This window comes from Syngnathus floridae, chromosome 2 (assembly GCF_059516105.1).
Source record: "Syngnathus floridae isolate MCC-2025c chromosome 2, RoL_Sflo_1.0, whole genome shotgun sequence".
In the NCBI taxonomy this organism is placed as follows: domain Eukaryota; kingdom Metazoa; phylum Chordata; class Actinopteri; order Syngnathiformes; family Syngnathidae; genus Syngnathus; species Syngnathus floridae.
In genome coordinates, this window is record NC_142414.1 from 20,795,956 (window position 1) to 20,813,214 (window position 17,259).

The 17,259-nt window shown below is 41.7% G+C and overlaps 1 protein-coding gene across 1 annotated transcript in view; it reads left to right on the plus strand.

The window, feature by feature from the left end:
* The first annotated feature begins 946 nt into the window (after positions 1 to 946).
* The window catches only part of prex1 (phosphatidylinositol-3,4,5-trisphosphate-dependent Rac exchange factor 1), a 60,531-nt gene continuing 44,218 nt past the window's right edge, over positions 947 to 17,259 (plus strand). The window contains exons 1-3 of the mRNA XM_088370033.1: positions 947 to 1,393; positions 14,314 to 14,379; positions 14,561 to 14,683. Coding sequence (XP_088226159.1) covers positions 1,250 to 1,393; positions 14,314 to 14,379; positions 14,561 to 14,683 — 333 coding nt within the window. The 5' untranslated portion in view covers positions 947 to 1,249. The remainder of the gene's footprint in view (positions 1,394 to 14,313; positions 14,380 to 14,560; positions 14,684 to 17,259) is intronic.

Consider the following 17,259-nt stretch of genomic DNA (forward strand, 5'->3'; position numbering starts at 1 on the left):
CAGGTTTTGAGGCTTCTGGCAGTTACAGTTGTCAGTTGATAAAAGTGAGAGTGAGCCAGTCAAAAGAAATGGGCGCGGATATTTGTCACCTTGCCAACAGCTACGGGGTTCATTGTCAGAAAAAGTTGCTGGACTTGACTATTTAGAGATGCTACTGAAACAACATGTGTGCAACTACTATTTTATGGGATAATTTAAGCCGCCTTGCTGTAGACTGTTGCACACCAATTATGCCTTCGCATGCAGGTGGTTTTTTTTTGTTATGCAATATTTTTGCCGCAACGCGGCGCCATCCTCTCAGATTTGCAAGTTGGCATGCAAAACCAATTGTGTGTGAATGCGTGTGCGATCTATCCTATCTTTTGTACAATTATTCAATTTGGAACGAGCGCAGTCCAAAAAAAAATGCTTTTCCAGCGTGGTGTTGAAGTGGTCACTATGTTCCTTAAGTTTTGAGTTTTCTACGCGCCCATTGTAATGCATTTGGAGAAAAACGCAATTTGTCCTTTTTGTTGTTGTTGCACAGCAGAAACGGCAATCGTGACCAAAATGAATGTGGACATCTCTGTATACATTAGACATTAAGTGTGTTCTACATTAGGAAATTCTTCAGTGACTGCTTATGGAAAGGACGATGTTAAACATCCATAAAATCCATTGGGGTGATCATTCTTTGCACTTGTTTTAAATTGGGACGATTGTTGTTTTCGGACATGAAACATGTTAAGCTTTTTTTCTATTTATGTATCACAGGCATCTTCCGGCGTAAACCACTTCTGTTTCATTGTTATTTTTTTTATTCATTTGATTTTGTTTTTAGTAGCGTGCATCTCAATTGAGTGTTAGTAGCGTTCACACACGCGCGCGTCCTCAGTCTAAATTATGTCCGCGATGTTTTTTTTTCATTGCTGTGTGACTTGAGGGTGTCAACATAAGAGAGTGGAGCCCCCCACTACCTCCGCCCGTGAGTGAAGCGGCCCCTCCTCTTCGCCCTCCTCGGGTGCCCGCTCTTCAGCTCTGAGCTGCTTATGGTTCATACAAGCGGTCTTCTCCTCTTGTGCTGGTCGAAGTTCACGCGTGGTGCGCGGTGCTGCGAGCATCTCCGCCCTGGGGACCTTGTGGTGGATCTTTCAAGATGGACTGAGGGGCCACTGGCCGGCCAAGTGCGGATACTCGACGTGAGAAGACTACTTTTTTATTTCCAACCTCTTGTTGCGAGGCACCTTTTTGAGGGATAGACTCCCCCACCATGGAAGAGGAAGACGGGCATCTGGAGAACGCGGTCCACGCCGTCAAGGAATCGGACCGTCAGCAGCGACTCAGGCTGTGTGTCCTCAACGAAACGTTGAACACAGAACGGGATTATGTCCGGACTTTACTCTTCCTTCAATCGGTAATTTGACTTTACCTCTCACCCTCTTTTGTGTTCCTATTTACTATTCACGTTTCGCTCGATCTCCACGCCAAACTCCGACCACGAATCCTTTGATTTGTACGCGACTGCACTTGCGTAAAACTGTCACGCAAAGTGTCATGTACGTGCATGTCCTAAAAGAGTTAACCAATTTAATTAATTCGGCGCTACCAGTACCACAATTTAATGATGCATTTTATATTAAGCGTCGCTTGATTTGCGTTGCATCAAGTGGTTTACTCTCTTAAAATACGAGGAATTTCAACGGGGTTTGGCGTGAACATCCACGGCGACAGTTTCTGCTACTTTTACCAACTCTTTTTTTTCTTCCGTTTTCTATTTAACTTGTGCAGTACTTTTACATGTGCGTACAACGTGACCTTTGCATAGGTTGATTTGACAGCTTCGTGTTACTGAGAAGTCACCCATGAGTTTATCTCACAGACATCAGCACCTCCCTATTGTGTTTGATTGCTCAGGTTCAAAACAATCAGCGGTGTTGCAAGTAAATTGCTATTCATGAGCAATCAGCACCAAGACACCCACCTTTTCCCCTTCCAGACCAAGATAAGGAACCCATTCCAGCACTTTTTTTTCTACCATTGTATCACTTTTCACAATGAATATGCACTTAGTCTTGCAAATTGTTCCTCACAGACGTCACTGTTGGGTTCCATCTGAACGTGCAACATTGGCTAACTTGCGAATCAGCAGCTTTTAACGTGTCAAATTGTGCATCTTTTTGTACTTTATCTCCCTGTTTGTCACAAAAACTTCTAAGGCCAGCCTGGTTTTTATGTGGCTTAGCTCCGTTTTAAATGCAGCCTGTCAGCAGGCACGCTATTGTTTTACGCACATGCCAGTGGTTGTTGTTCAATTTCAACATTGGCAAGTGTTTGTCACACGCAGTTTCCTCTTTCTCTTCATTTCGGTCACATGCTCGTCTGCACTTCCCCACTTTTAAACAGGTCTTTTCATCCAACCCTGTTATAGCGTGCTATGCTGTTCAGCTGAAACGCCAGGCGAACGCTGCACCACTGTGTTGTGCATTCATCCCAATTATACACTCGCAGTATTTATAAAAAATAAAAAACTCATCTCTATGGCGCCGCCACGTAACAGGCGGTCAGTGCTTATCTTGTGTTGCAAGATGGTTTGGGCAGCAGCAGCGGGTCTTGCTCTGTCCCCCTCCCCTTAGCAAACCCCCTTCCGAGAGCAGTGATAATGGCGCAGCCTCAAAGATTTATCAGAGATGTCAGTGGACATGTGAAAGCTGGCATCTCCCCATTAAAGTGGACTGTGGTCAATTCGAGCAGATTCTGTTCATCTTTTCTGGCCCTTATTTTTTGATGGATCAATCTGGATTCATACACAATGAGTCAATATTCTTTCAGGTTAATACAATATAGATGTGTCAAAATGAACCAATTAAATGAAAAATCGTTAATTGCCATAATTAGTCATTTAGACATTTTTAAAATTGAGACATTTGTTTAAATCGCCCACATCTTCTGATGTCAGACTCTCAAAAGTGATGATTTTCCGATTTTTCTACTCGTTGGTGAAAATCGTTTATATTTTGTGATTAGTCAAAATAAGACATTTGCAAACATCTGCTTTTCTTTTGTAAACATTGACCATCAATCATGTGTCAATCATTGCTCTTATAGTGTTCTCATATGTTCCAACTGTTGCGGTCAATGCATCATGATTGTCATGTTTTTTTTAGGAAAAATTTTAAAATGAAAATCTGACCCGCTCCAACAGAACCATTCCAGTAGTCAGTCTCATGAAAGGAAATCACAATCTTCGTAAACCAGGCAGCACACTGCAGTGTCTCGAGCTCAACCTTTTAAGAACCAGCCAACGTCAGAGTGCCAAAATGTGGTATGGATGAGTTTGGCGCCCATCATAACTTAATATGAAACACATTCACATCAGATTCAGTTCTCTGTACATCATAGTGTTGAAGCCCAGACGATTGGCTTGGCCAAGGAGAAAATGTCGCACTTTACCCCCCCCCAGAAAAAAAAGTCTTTCACCCGGAGCCCTCCTCTTCTGCTAATCCTTCACTTGCTCTCCATCCAGACCCCAGCTGAGCCTGCCTTCTTACCTCAGTGGGAGCAGAGGCTTTGTAACCACTTAGCTCACAGGGGTGTTGATAAGGGGAGAGAGGAGTGGGGGGGCTCCGGCCGTGGGATCTCGGGACATATGGTTTCAGTAAAGGTAGAGTAATTCAAGGTTCTCCCTTCTCTCCCCGTCTGTCCCTTTACAAACCTTGTTCTGTCTAATCAATAGCCATCACAACACAAAGAACTACAGTTGGCATATCAAATACGCTGTTACGAGGCAAAAAAGGTATTTGTGTTGGGGTGCCTTTAGAGTCAAGTAATGAGACAAATGAACATCACCTCTTGCACTAATTAACACTGATTTATTTTTAACCTCCCTTTCTACTCTTACCGGAACTTCCGCCAGATCTATAGTTGTACAAAAAAGCCTCACAGTCAAAGTAACACACAAAAAAAAAAACCATGAGTAGATGGCACTGACGAGCTTATTTGGTGGGGGTTGGGAGTGTGAAAAGAAGGATTACAGGATTGGTTTTGTGTTTGTTTTTTCAGGTGTTATCATTGCACATCTGAATTTTCGACTCGAGTGAAAGCCGCTTTGTAAATAAGCCAGAATCAATTGCCGTGGCAGCTTTTTATTTTAGGCAACAAATTCCCTTGTTATCATCTGATCACTCCCTACTGCTGTAGATTAGTGGGGATTTTTTATGGAGCAGCTTTGTGTTGAATCTTGTACAGTACTAAAATGTAGGCCATCCATGGCTTGCGTTCCTCTAGTTCACTCTTGGTGAGGGGATTTCCCTATAGAAACATAACAATGCCGTTTGCTGCCGTAAAAGGCTGCAGGGTCGTTTTTGGGACATCCGGCCTCCTTTGTGACTTGTTTCCAGCCAAGAGAAAATTACCGTAGGACGAAGACTGACTCTTTTATGGTTACATTTCACAATTGGACAGTCATTCCACATTAGTTGCTCCCTGCAAATCAATTAGTTATGGGAGTTTGGTGCCTTGCGCAAAGTGACCCCTTACTATGCCAGTTGGGGGACCCCAGTGCAGGGCCCACCGCTCATAAACTGACCATGTAAATGTTGGAAACAGAGGACATGCTGAAATGTTCAGTCTTGGCATGTGGCGAGTACACCTAAGCCAGTGGAACACGGTGCTAGAGTAGTGTTTTGCCAATTACTGCCTTGGCATGCATGTTTTGTTTTCTTTTTCTGGACCGTTTATAGTGAGCAATGTTGGGAAAGAGGTGATGGTCATGCCAGTGTCTCTTCTTTGACGCCTGCTCTCAGGCGCCAAAGAATAAGCGCCTATCGTTGATGCTTAAACCATTGCAAGTGAGTTTTCATGGCGCACACTGAGGCCCCCCCAGGGGTGACGGAGTTTCTCGCCTTATCTCTAACGCCTGTTCACGATAGACAACGGTTGTGGCCTCCTTTGAGGGTTCATCTTTACTACTTTGGGATTATTGGAAGGATCTGAAAATCCCATCTTTCCTTTGGGCTGTGCACATGAGATTGTAAAAAGATGATGTTGTTCTGGCTTGTGAGCGTGTTTCTCTGCGGTGTTTTGTTGTAGTTGCAAGCAAAGAGGATGAAACACACTCACGCGTGCTCATGCAAAACAACATTGCGGCTGCAGAGAAGCCGTCATGCGGCAAGCTGTCTCGACTTCCGGTACAATCTTCAGCATGTGTCAACTTCTTTTTGTTTTCTCTGCTCTCGGTCGTTCCATCCCTTCTCTCTCAGTGGCACACACAAGCATCAAGTTTCTCTAAAGGAGGGTGGTATAAATAGCAGAACTCTCTTTTTGGCCTCCAACGCCAGTGGTTTCAGTTCAACGTAACCTCAGTCGAACTGAAGTCATAGCAGGGCACACGTCGTGTTTTGGAAGTTTTTTTTTTTTTTTTTTAACAGCAGGTAGAGCAGTTACGATGGAGGACTGCTGAGGTTTTTGCGAGACTTTATTATTATAACCCGGCTTTAAACAGGCCATTTAGTCTCCACAGGCAGCGCGTCACTCCCATTTTAATCGAGCCATCAATTGTTGGTAGTAGCTGATGAAGGTCTGGTGAAGCAGAGGGAAGAGAGTTAAACAATTGGTTTCGATTGTTTTTGCCTGCGGTTAAGCGGAAACAAGCTAGGAAACATGCAAATTTCTTTTATAGAGTCGTTGAATGTAATTTATGATGAATAAATAGTGTTCTTAATATATATATATATATATATATATATATATATATATATATATATATATAAAAATATATATATATATATATATTTTTTTTATATATATATTTTTTTTGTGAAACGTGCGGACCCCGTACAGGTCACTCAACTTGTCGCTTGGTGTACCTTAGGGCAGGCACTTGAAGACTGGCGCTTTGCTCTCTGTCATGTTTTTCACAGCAGTGTCACCATAGTGAAAAATGAAGGTGAATGGCAGTTGACTTTTTTTTTTTTGTCACGTGTGGTAACGTGTTAGTAAGCCACGTTCTTCCAGGCACAAGACCGCGGTAGGAATTTAAGGAATTAAAAGTTAACAAGTCTAAACCACTGTAATACCCAGAGGCATGATGTCAAACGCCCCACCCTGAGCTCAGCGCACCTCCTCCTATCAAGAGCTGCTGCTACTGTGTGGTAATATTTGGTGTCACATGGAATGTATTTTATGCATATTAAAAGGTCAGTTAGGAGTTCTTCAACTAATCCGTTAATAGTACCTGTCACATCTTATCATAGTCGTATGTATTTTTTTTTTAAGTGCAGTGTACGGTACATTTATTCATGCTTGGTAATGTTAGCACTGAGGCTTGCAGGGGCTTCACAAACTTAGGTAGCAGCCTTAAAATGTCTCTCAGATTTCTCAAGTACAACCAGATGTGTGCCTTCTCCGTCGGGTCAGAGGTCTTTTGCCCAAACGATAAATGTTGAACAGATTTCTGAAACCTTTAAAACCTGTCTAAGATTACCAAACGGTTGAATTCTTTGTTTAATCAGGGAAGGTCAGACTAAAAGTCACAGCCTGCTTGTGGTCTGTGCAAGCCATTAGATCACGTGACATGCTAAAGAAATCCACCACGTCTTTCTGCCCATGTGACTGGTAAAAAAAAAATCAATTTAAAGAAAAAAAATTGCAACTGTGACAGTAACGGGGAGCTGTCACCATTGAATCATTTTAGAACCAATTATTCTATTGGCCCTTCCATTGAATAATCTAGGCATGTTTTGCTGCATTAGAAGCTTCATGGTGGCCTAAATCCAACATCTGGCAACTTTGACTTTACATGTCACGTATATTGCACTCTGACATCTCATCTCTTGATGGTATCTTGAGTTTGATGCAAAAGGATAGTTACAAATTCATATTTCTATTCTATAGTTGCAGATGTTTGAGTTACCGATATATTCTGCTTTTGAGTGTTACTGTCAGATTGTCCGATTGGGAAAATATATTTCTTTCTATTTTTATAACCTTGTGTGCTTCGATAAATGATGACTCCACTCCGTGCCATAATGGTTCTTGACAGCTTCTTGGAGTGTGGATGCTGAAGAGCCTTTTGCATTTCCTCAGTGTGATGACATTTTTATCAGCCAATATTACAGCATTAAGGGCTTTAGTCATCAGAGATTTTAGTGATGATTCGGTTCTTGGCTGCTGACCAGAAGCATTGTCTAAAATGGTGATTCAGATGAAGAAATGTGAATTTTTTTGTTTTCACCGTGGTTGGCTTTATATTGACATTCTAGATGAGCTACATATATTTTCCTCCAGAATGCATTCAGAAATTAGAACAAACAGTAGTCAGAGAGTGGCTGCTCCCACATGTGAAGATGAGACTGAATATAGGTCAGTTTGTAGATTCTGGGCTTGGAATATATATATATATATATATTTCCATACAATCCACCGCTGTGCTCTTTCTCTTCCCATTCTGTTTAGTTTGTGATAATGATGCTAATGGATCATCTTTGGCTAGAGATACCCATTTACTTATTGAGTTGTTTCTATGGCATTAGAACCCCCATCACTAAAAAGGCCTGCTCTGCCACAAACACGGAGGACGTGCTTTTTCCAACAGATTATATTTTAACCTCGAAAACCAAATACAATCCGTTATTTGTTATTTGTACTCCCCCATAGGTCCATTGCAGGTGAAAATCTGGTGACTCGCACTACATCACACACACACACACCAATGTCCAGATGGCCTCCTCAATCTAGTCCGTGATATGTTATCATCACATGTCATCCACTTCTAGTAAAAATCCCTGGGGAAAGGAGGAACCCGAGTGTCATGACTTCAACAAATGACGCACCCAATTACTTAAGTGAACATTAACTGGATGAACAATCGGTAATAAAGTCCGATAGAGTCACTGAGATGAACATCGGTTGCCACTTCAAGTCAAGACGTAGTTACTTATTTATCATCGTGCCAATCATCCGTTCATGAATGTGCACAGGAAAGCTTTGCTCCGTTGCTATTTCTTTCCCTTGTGAGCTACTGAAAGAACCTTGAAGTTTAAAGTGCTTCAAAGTGAAAGTGAATAAGGGGCGAGGGTAGTAACTGGACAGCATTCAAAGAAGAGTTCTTTGTTTTTTAGCGACTGGATGTGCCAAAACAGCTTTCTTTTGGAAAACAGCGAAGGATTGGTTGGAGCGTTGTGGGAGTTTTCTGGGCGTGTGAGAGGCGAGCTGTGAATTAAGGCCTCAGGGAGAAAGAAGTCTACTGAGGTTCGCTAGAGTCCTTCATTGTGCCAGCGCCACGGGCCATTCTCAAACTCTGCAGCACTTTGCCCTCTCAAGAGGGAATTTCTACATTTATTTATTCAATTTCATGCCATGTCGACCTCAAAATGGCCCCAAGGCCTCTCTAAAACTGCCCTGTGCCCCTCCTCTTTGTGGCTGACCAGACAACTTGCATTTAAAAATCCTTAATATGTGGTTGGCGTGCGCCCTTCTCCCTGTAGGCATGACAACTAATAGCATTTAAAAGGGATTCAGATAGCAAAGTGCTTGACCACTACATTAATTCAAATTGAAAAGGAAAAGTTTTTGCAAAGCCCCGATTGGTTGATTGCTTAACAGGCTGTCCATACTTTCTTTGCATACGTTATGCATTATTTTGCTAAACAAAGTTGGACAAGATGTTAGAAAAGAAGAAAACAGATCACCTTGTCTTCAATCCCTTTTGAACTTTTGTAGAAGGCCCAAATTCAAGTTCTGACCCCTTTATGTATTTCCATCATTTAGGACATACTGGCACGATGGGCAGCACCTGGAAAGCAGCTTTGCTCAATAATATCTCATTCTTAATCTTGATAAAATTTTGTACTGACTTTATTAACAAAAATAGGTTGATTGAAATATTCCCTGTATGGTGTAGTACATTTGGATACAACAATAACTAAACGTTTAACTTCAAATGAATGAGTAGATCGGTCGTTTACTGTCCTGAGGCTGACATGGCAGACGTGAGGGCAGCAGGCTTCTTTACTCACCACCCACTGGAGCGAACACAAGGCCACACCAGCATATGGTCCATCTGGCTCTTCACACCTTCCTGTCTAGCTCTTTGTTGCTGCCGATTAACAGCAGCAGTTAGGGGACCCTCCAACACGTATCTGGCCCTTTGACTGAAGGTCAATCCATCCATGCTGGATGGATTGGACATGACACCAAGCACAGTTGGCTGCGATAAAGAGTGTTTGCAATGTGTGTCAGGTGGCGATGATGATGGATACTGGCTCATATCAAGATGTTAGGTCAGATGAATGACCTCTAAGGTTGAAAGGAGTCGGTTGACCTCTAATTTGTTTTTGTTGCAGAACATTTTCGCCCGTATGACGAATGAAGAAGGTGTTAATGTCTCGTTTTGAAAACCAGAGCAAACCAGAATGCTACGATTCTTTGATTTATTGATGGACTAGATTAGAGATGAGATTAGCTGGAATCGATCCAATTGGTTCAAAACATATTCCATAATGAGATCCCTACAGTAGTGTCTGTGTTAGAAATTCGGGATTGTGCATTGGCCCAGGAAGAAAATGTTAAATGTTGTGCTGTATGTAAATCCCAGAGAGGATCCCAATTCCTTATTTTTGTCTTAAATTGAGAAAGAGTGTGAAAGCCTGAAATAACTGCTGGATGGATTACTTTTGTCAGGCTGATTGACACAAATGGAGCGCCACATAAACGTTCACACTTGACTTGAGATTCAGTGGCATTAGTAGTTAAACACGTCCTTCCTTTTTTCACAAAGGCCACACTTCCTGCCCTGAAACAACATCTGCTGCAAGAAGCACTGCCTCCTTGTGCAGACTGTTTATTTTCCTGCCCCTACTCCTTGTGCCACTTGCCTATCTGCTTGAGTAAAATGATTATTTGTATGGGTCTGAAAAAGCGCTTGTTTTGTTCTCCTTCCCCTTCTTCCTGTTTGTGGGCCACACGGAAACACACTTGCAGAGGTGTGCCTATGCACTTGTGCTGCTCTTTGTTTTCCTTCAGAGTTCTTTTGCATCACTTTTGTTCTTTCATTTGCTGCATTAGAAACTGTAGGATGGAATGCAAGGTGCATTAGTGTTTTTATAGAGACAGAATTTCACATGTTGTGGTTCTGTTGTGTGTGTGTACCTCATGTTGTATATTGCCGCAATAAAGTGGACGGTGACACAGCAGTGGGCAGTTTCACAACGTCTGTTCACGAGAGGTACATACAACAACATGAAGCTATGATGAAAGTGCATCTAATGACAAGGGGTATGCTCAAAACGAGTGACATACTTCTGTAAATACACGCGATGCTTCTCATCAACCAGTGCTTGCTTTTTTTCGTGATATCTCTACATGATCATCTTATGACCGCAGTAGTTCTTGTTTTAAGTTTCAGAATACTTTTGCTCAACCGTTTCTAGTTCAGAGGAAATGGTGCAGTTAGAATTCTAGCAAAAAAAAGTTACTGCATGTCATACAAAGAGTGCAAGTACCACATAAATGATGACGTGGTAAGCATGAAAATGCGATCGCAGTTTGCACAGCTTCCCCTTTTCTGTTAAAATGTTGAATTATTCTCTCGCTACCTTTGGTTTCAGTACCAGTTCTTTAAAAATGGCAATTTAAAATCATTGCAACGTCGACTTTCATAGTCCCATTTTGCAAAGTTGTTTTACTTTGGTTGATATTTTATTGCATGAACAATTCCCGTTTTGAGTTATTTGGGGACTTAAGTGTTTCAAATGTAGCCCACTTATACCTTGGCAGCCTTATAGTAGGCTTGTTATTTAGCTCCGATGGGATTGCATCACCAGCAGTTTACCTTTACAGCCTGCCGCCCTTCTGGCAGGAGGCCGTCATGTGTAACGTCTCTCTTGAGTCCCTTGCTGGCAGTTCACAAGATGAATTTGTGTCCCATCTGAGCAGCTATTGTTAACACACTGATGGATGTTGCTACTTTTTTCACTGGCGTTTGTAGTCTGCAAGCAGTCAAATACGGAAAACGCAAAAATAGGAGCCAAGCCAAGAACCATATTTGCCAATATTGTACATGAATTGTCATCTCCAACAAAAATAACAATTATCGTCAGATAATTTCGCAGGTTAATTCTCCAAATATCCAAAATGTTGTGCATTTTTGTTATTAAGCAATAGTGTATTTTTTAGCACAACTCTCAAGCTATAATTTCAGTTTTCTGAAAAGCTCATTTAAATGGATTGTAAAGTTTCAAAATTGAAAGTTAATATAATTTGAATCGGATCGGTACTTTATGATGATTATAGATGAATCGACTGAATTGTTGCCTGTGTCTCGAATGTGGAATGTGCGCATTCACTCTACTTCTGGTTCTGTTGATTCAATGTCACTCAGTGTGAGGTCTAAGAAAAAAAATAAACAAGTGCCACATCCACACACACCTACGGGCTTATAACGTTGAGAGAATGTAAGCAATGCTGACTTGATCTGAAATTGTCCCCGCAGTGTTCAACCTTTGAAATACGGAAACATCTAAGCAAACTAGAACTGTGATGGTTTTGCATACCCATCGACTGACGATGAGACCTTAATTTTCTTTTCCATTCGGAAGAGCGTCCAGTAGCCCACCACAGTTATCTGATGTCCGAAAAAAGCAAAGGTCATCAGAGATGGCGATAGGAGAGAGTAAACAAGGACCATCGGCTGCATCCTTTTTGTATCTCAGTATGTCGATTAAGAAGTAATGAGCTCAACAACTGCGTCCAGAAGGGAGAATCGAGTTACAGTGTTTGCTTTGCATGACTCCAGGAGCAAGCGGCCTTGCATAAGGGGTAGCATTTTCAATATTCAGCTCATTGTCATAATGTCCAGTACACAAAGTGCTTGGCGGTATTGTGTTCTTGGAGCAAATGATTGTGTTGATGGTTGTCATATGTCCCCTTTTAGTCGCATCGTAACCTACAAAATGCAGCTTTCATTGCCATTCCTGAGTTCCTGTACACAAAACGGGCAGTATTTCTGTTGTTGTGAGTTTATGGCGATACCTCATTGGTGCTTCAACTTAAGAGGTACCTAATTCTTTGACCCACACTTGTATCTCAAGTTTTTTTTGACGTTCCAGTCCACTTGTATTGGTGCCAAGTGGGGCAGTGATCTGTCAAAATCTGCTGATAGACACTACTGTAACCTACACCACCAACAGCATGTTTGACATATTTAGATTTGTTCAGACCTGGCAACGGTCATTTTGTTTTGGCCTGTTTTCTATTGCGATCGTACTCTCAAATTATTTCAATCAAGATGATCAAAGTATTGATTTCTGACACGTCACTTGGCAAATGTTTAGTACGTGCGTGCACACCCTGCTCTGTCTACTGATGTCAGAGTCTGAGACAGAATTTGTGGCTGGAGAAAGCCAGAATCCTCTCTCCAAACAAACCTGTGTGCTTTGTAATGGAACACTGACAACAGCCAACACAATCCTGGGTGAGGATGGCCAATAGATGGAGAGCTCGACTGAAAGGGACTCTTTGTTGCTCTGGCCCACCGTCCTCCCGACTATAACCCATCGTGTCACCACATCTGTGTAGCACATTTTTTGTAGGATATTTTTAGTTTTTAAACTCACTTTATCTTGTAGCATTATCACTTCCCCTATTTTATTTGTTCATCTTTTGCCCTGCTAAAGATAATCACCATCAGCCACTGGGCACTCTCTCACTTGATTGAACCCTTCAGTGTGGACTTGTGACAAATTGCCATATGGGGGAAAAATAATTAGTGCACGCCTCAAGTACTGTAGGTTCCACTCCAAAATAACAGTCAGTAACCCAACTACAGTTTCTCTGTTTTTAATTAGCGAGGTGGCACCTCACTGTCTTTGCATTTTATTCTGGTCTCCTCAGAAATGATCATTTCTTCAACCTTGTGAGCAAATGTGTGATTATAAGTGTTAGCCATCTTTTTTTTCAAGGGGGTGCTACTGTAAGTAACAGTTGGGTTTGACTTGGAGTTTATTTTTATAGCGCATAAAGTGTTTTATTGGATCTGACTTGAACTTAAAGCTGCAGTATGTTGTAATTTTAATTAAAATTTTTATTTACCTTACATAGCAGCAAGTAAATTCACACTTCAGAACAGCTATATGGGGCAACCCAGTGGCAAGGATTTTTTTTTTTATTACCTTAAATCTAGTGGTTTTACTCTCTTCCGCAGTCGGACAGTGGCGCTAGGTGTGGAGATTTCACAAGACTCAGAGTCTCCGTCTCCGCTCTTTGCATAACAGTTTGCTAAATTCAATGCCGTCACAACAGAATTGCAAGGCCAGGCTCTGGCCCTTAGCAACACTCATAAAGTGCAACACCATTCATTACATCGACAGGAAGAGGAAGGAAGATGGGGGGAGGATTTTGATTCTGTGGTTTTGGAATGGACGTCTCCACTTTATCCTTCTTATTTTTGAGCCGATGGTTGTCTGGAGCGTAGGTCGAAAGTCAGACAGATGGAGGTGGTTTAAGACTGTCAGATAAGGCATAATGGCCAGAAGAATGGGGAAGCGATGGCAGAAGAAAGATTCACATCCCTCTTTTTTTACTGGCTTAGTTCTCAAGTGCACGATGGCACAACCGCACGTCAAGTGATTCTGTTTCATTCGTAAAATTCAAAGCAGATCTCGACAGTGAAACAGTCATTTTGGTTCCTGTTTTCAACATTACCTTTCAGGTGCATTAACTCGCTGTATCAAATATGTGTAACTAACAAAAAGCAGTGCTTCTATGTTGCAATAAAGTTTTGCTTCAGATCCAGGGTTTGGATCAAACAGCTAAATACTGATCCGGTTGTGTTTCCATGGCAGGACGGCAATAAACATGACATCATAGTGGCGCGACACTGTGTATCCCACCAACGAATTAAACACAGAAGTGGTGCATAAAACGGCACAGTTCAGACTTTAGTTGGACAGAAGAGAAAATATTCTCCCCACTGCGGCCAACAGCCACACACTGAGAAGGAAATACAGAAGACTCTTGTTCCCAAACCCTTTTTATTTATTAGTGTCTTGCTTTGACTGGTGCCGGTTCAAATTGTAACCCCCCTCCCGTTACTGTTTGTTAACCAATTATTGTTGTATATTTAGTGTTGAGTGTTTAAAAACACAATGTCACACAAGAGGGATTGCTGTACTCGCCAACCTATTTCCAGTTATTTGTTTGATCATTGTTTTCCAAAGTAAAAGCAGATGTTTACAAATGTCTTATTTTGATGAAACAAAGACACTCAGGAATCAGAGAATGATTATGTTTTGTCCAACATACTTACGTTACATATTGTATTTTGCTTTCCCTTTCCAGGCATTTTTGCACAGAATCAGACAAACTGCAGATGATCAGCAATGTCTCTCACCTGAACATGTCAAGGTGAGACTGACTTTTTTTTCCTCAAACAACAATCTGGATTTCCTTCCACACGGAAATGATTTTTCCCGTTGTACCCTTCTACCCTTCATCCTGATCCATCTGTCGGCCACTTCCTTCCTCGCTCCTTTCCTTTTCCTCTATCTCTCTATCCCCTCCCTTTAAATCATCCCACTGTTTATAGATTCTGTTTTCCAACATTGAGGACATCCTGGAATTGCACAAAGAGGTGTTGTCCTCTGTGGAGGCCATCCTGCAGCCTGAACCCCAGCCCCATCATGCACTGGGACATGTGTTTCTCCAGTTTGTAAGTCCAACAGAACACAAACACACAAACAGCAACTACATGGGCATGCAAAACATGCACACTTCTAACCACAGATGTATGGAAAATAGCCTGGATTTTAACTTTGCCTCTAGCCCCCCCACTCCCCTATTCACTGAGACATACGTGCCACCCGCCTCTCCTCCCTCCCCACATCCTCCCTTACTAAATGTCACGCTCTCTCCATTTAGTCACTCAGCATGTTTACATGCAACCATCATAACATAAATTATTGTATGTGTTCCTCTCTAGTGTCAGAATGATTTTGGTTGGTCACTATTGCGTTTTTTTCTGTCATCATTGTACTTGGGCATCTTCAGATGGAACTTTAGACATGTTATTACTTTTTGGGATTCAACAGCAAATGCAGACCTGCACTGGGCTAGTAGATAAATCCATTCATTCATATCACGTAAAGACTAACAGTTACGAATAAGCGAAATTATGCAAAGTAGTGGTTAATGCGGAGTCTGCATAGTTTGTGGTCAGTAGTAGCGAATGAAAAGGGGATTTTTTTTGGGTCCTCACTTTAAAGTCAAATGCCTTGAATGAATATCAGAAGAACTGTCTGCGCTGACTTTAACCACAATGTAAAAACATGCTGCGAATGTTACTCATATTGAACTGCACTGGTGATATTTTGTATGGAAAATATCATTTTCTAAATTACTTTTATTTATACTGCTTAATATAGTAGCACTGTTCGATTCGTGTCATCAACCTTTGAGACTACTTATAATGTATTTGGAACGTCTCCTCGGCTCTTGGTAAACATTCCACCCATCCATCCTGCTGCCTCCACCCCACCCAGCACTTCCACCGCTACCACCGCTCCCCTCTGTTTGAACTCGTATGGCCTCTGGGGACAAACAAAGAAGAGTCTGTGTCCTGTGAGGAAGAGCTGCTGTGTCAGTCTGCGAGGGGACAATGCCTTTCTGCTGGTCGATCGCACTCCATCTCCAGCTCGTGCTGCCTCACTTTGTCTTGCTTTAACCAACTATTTTCAAGTCAACTTTCACTGAGGCCGTTGAGTGTTACAGCTGGGTACTGTGCCACAGTTTGTTGCAGTGATGCTGGAACTTTAAACCACATCTTTAAACAAAATTGCTCCACCGCAATTTGGGTGATTAATTAATCAAAGAAGCTAAAAGCAAAATGTCGTTAAATTCTCATTGACATCACAATGCACAAATTTTTGTCGAAGCACGTTTTGCTTCACCCTCACTGAATAGGAAGTGCTACATTGACGCATGAGTGTGAAGTGTTGTGAATTCTTTTCTCTTTTTGACATTTTGGTCCTGCAATGGTATCGCTCAGCTTTTACATCTGTTTTGGTAATAATATTGACAAACCTACTATCTATAGTCATATGTATGTCCCAAACAACTCTGTAATTGCATGCTGCATGAAATGACTTGTGTCTGCTGCCTTCAATTGGCTCATCAGATGAGACCTTCACACATGTGCCCGAGACGTCAAAGCCGTTCCGTCTGTCAGGGTGGAAAATTGATTACGGTAGTCTTTTTCCATTACTGTGTGGTCAGACTGGGCCACTGAAAGGTCAGACTATGGAGGTGCAAGCAGGAGGTGCTTGGATTTGGAACTGGAATTTAACTGGAAAACAACTGAATATGATGGGAAAGAAGATGGTTGACTGAAGGCAGTATTTACTAAAACCGATTTTTTTAGAGATCGTGAGTCAAAGCAGTAAATCAAAACCATGAAATGTCACTATTCATTTAGTAATTATTTGCATAAAATAGTCCGTTTCCAATGTAACATTCCACCATGTCTACAAAAACTTTTGCAGACGTTCCTTTAATTCCAAATGACTGTCATGTTGTGTCAGCAGTCAAACAGTCTAAAATTCCAATACAGATGTTATGACCATTTTATGAAACTGTTCCCTTGAAATTTTACTGCAAGTGTAAATATTGTTCCAAAGCCAATCCCCACACGGGCTGAGAAAGTATCCAATTTAAATCCCATTACAAAATGTAACTTGATTTCACGAGAATTACCTGGAAAACTAAAAACCCATTTCTCATCTTTTGGTGCTATTTATAAGCAGATTTTCAAGCGTCATCATAATTTCAACTCAAGTCCTGTATAAATAAGAATAAACAAGTATAACTTATTTTAAAAAGAGCTTTAAAATGCCCACTGTTTTATTCAGCAACATGAATTGTGACACAACCTGGCAACGCTCTCCCAAAATAATAGTATGTTTGTATGAAATGTAGCTAGTGTGAAAAGGCTCAAATTTTCACATCATGTTTCTGCTGACGTGTGGCGCAGTGTTTATGTGTTGTGCTTTGCAGGTACTGCGCTTCCCCTTTGTAGCTGCATATCAATTACACTCCCCTTTTGCAGCTCGTGACCTTCGTCACCTTCAGCACTGATAGCTTTCAGCCAATTGGTCGCCCCCGTCTGGCACCCTCCGGTCGTAGCCCTTGACCCCAGGCTGAGTTCAACACCATGACTGGGATTTGATTAACCTCCCACATTGTTCCATAAGACCGGCTGCCAATCAAGGCTGATCATTAATATTCAGAGAC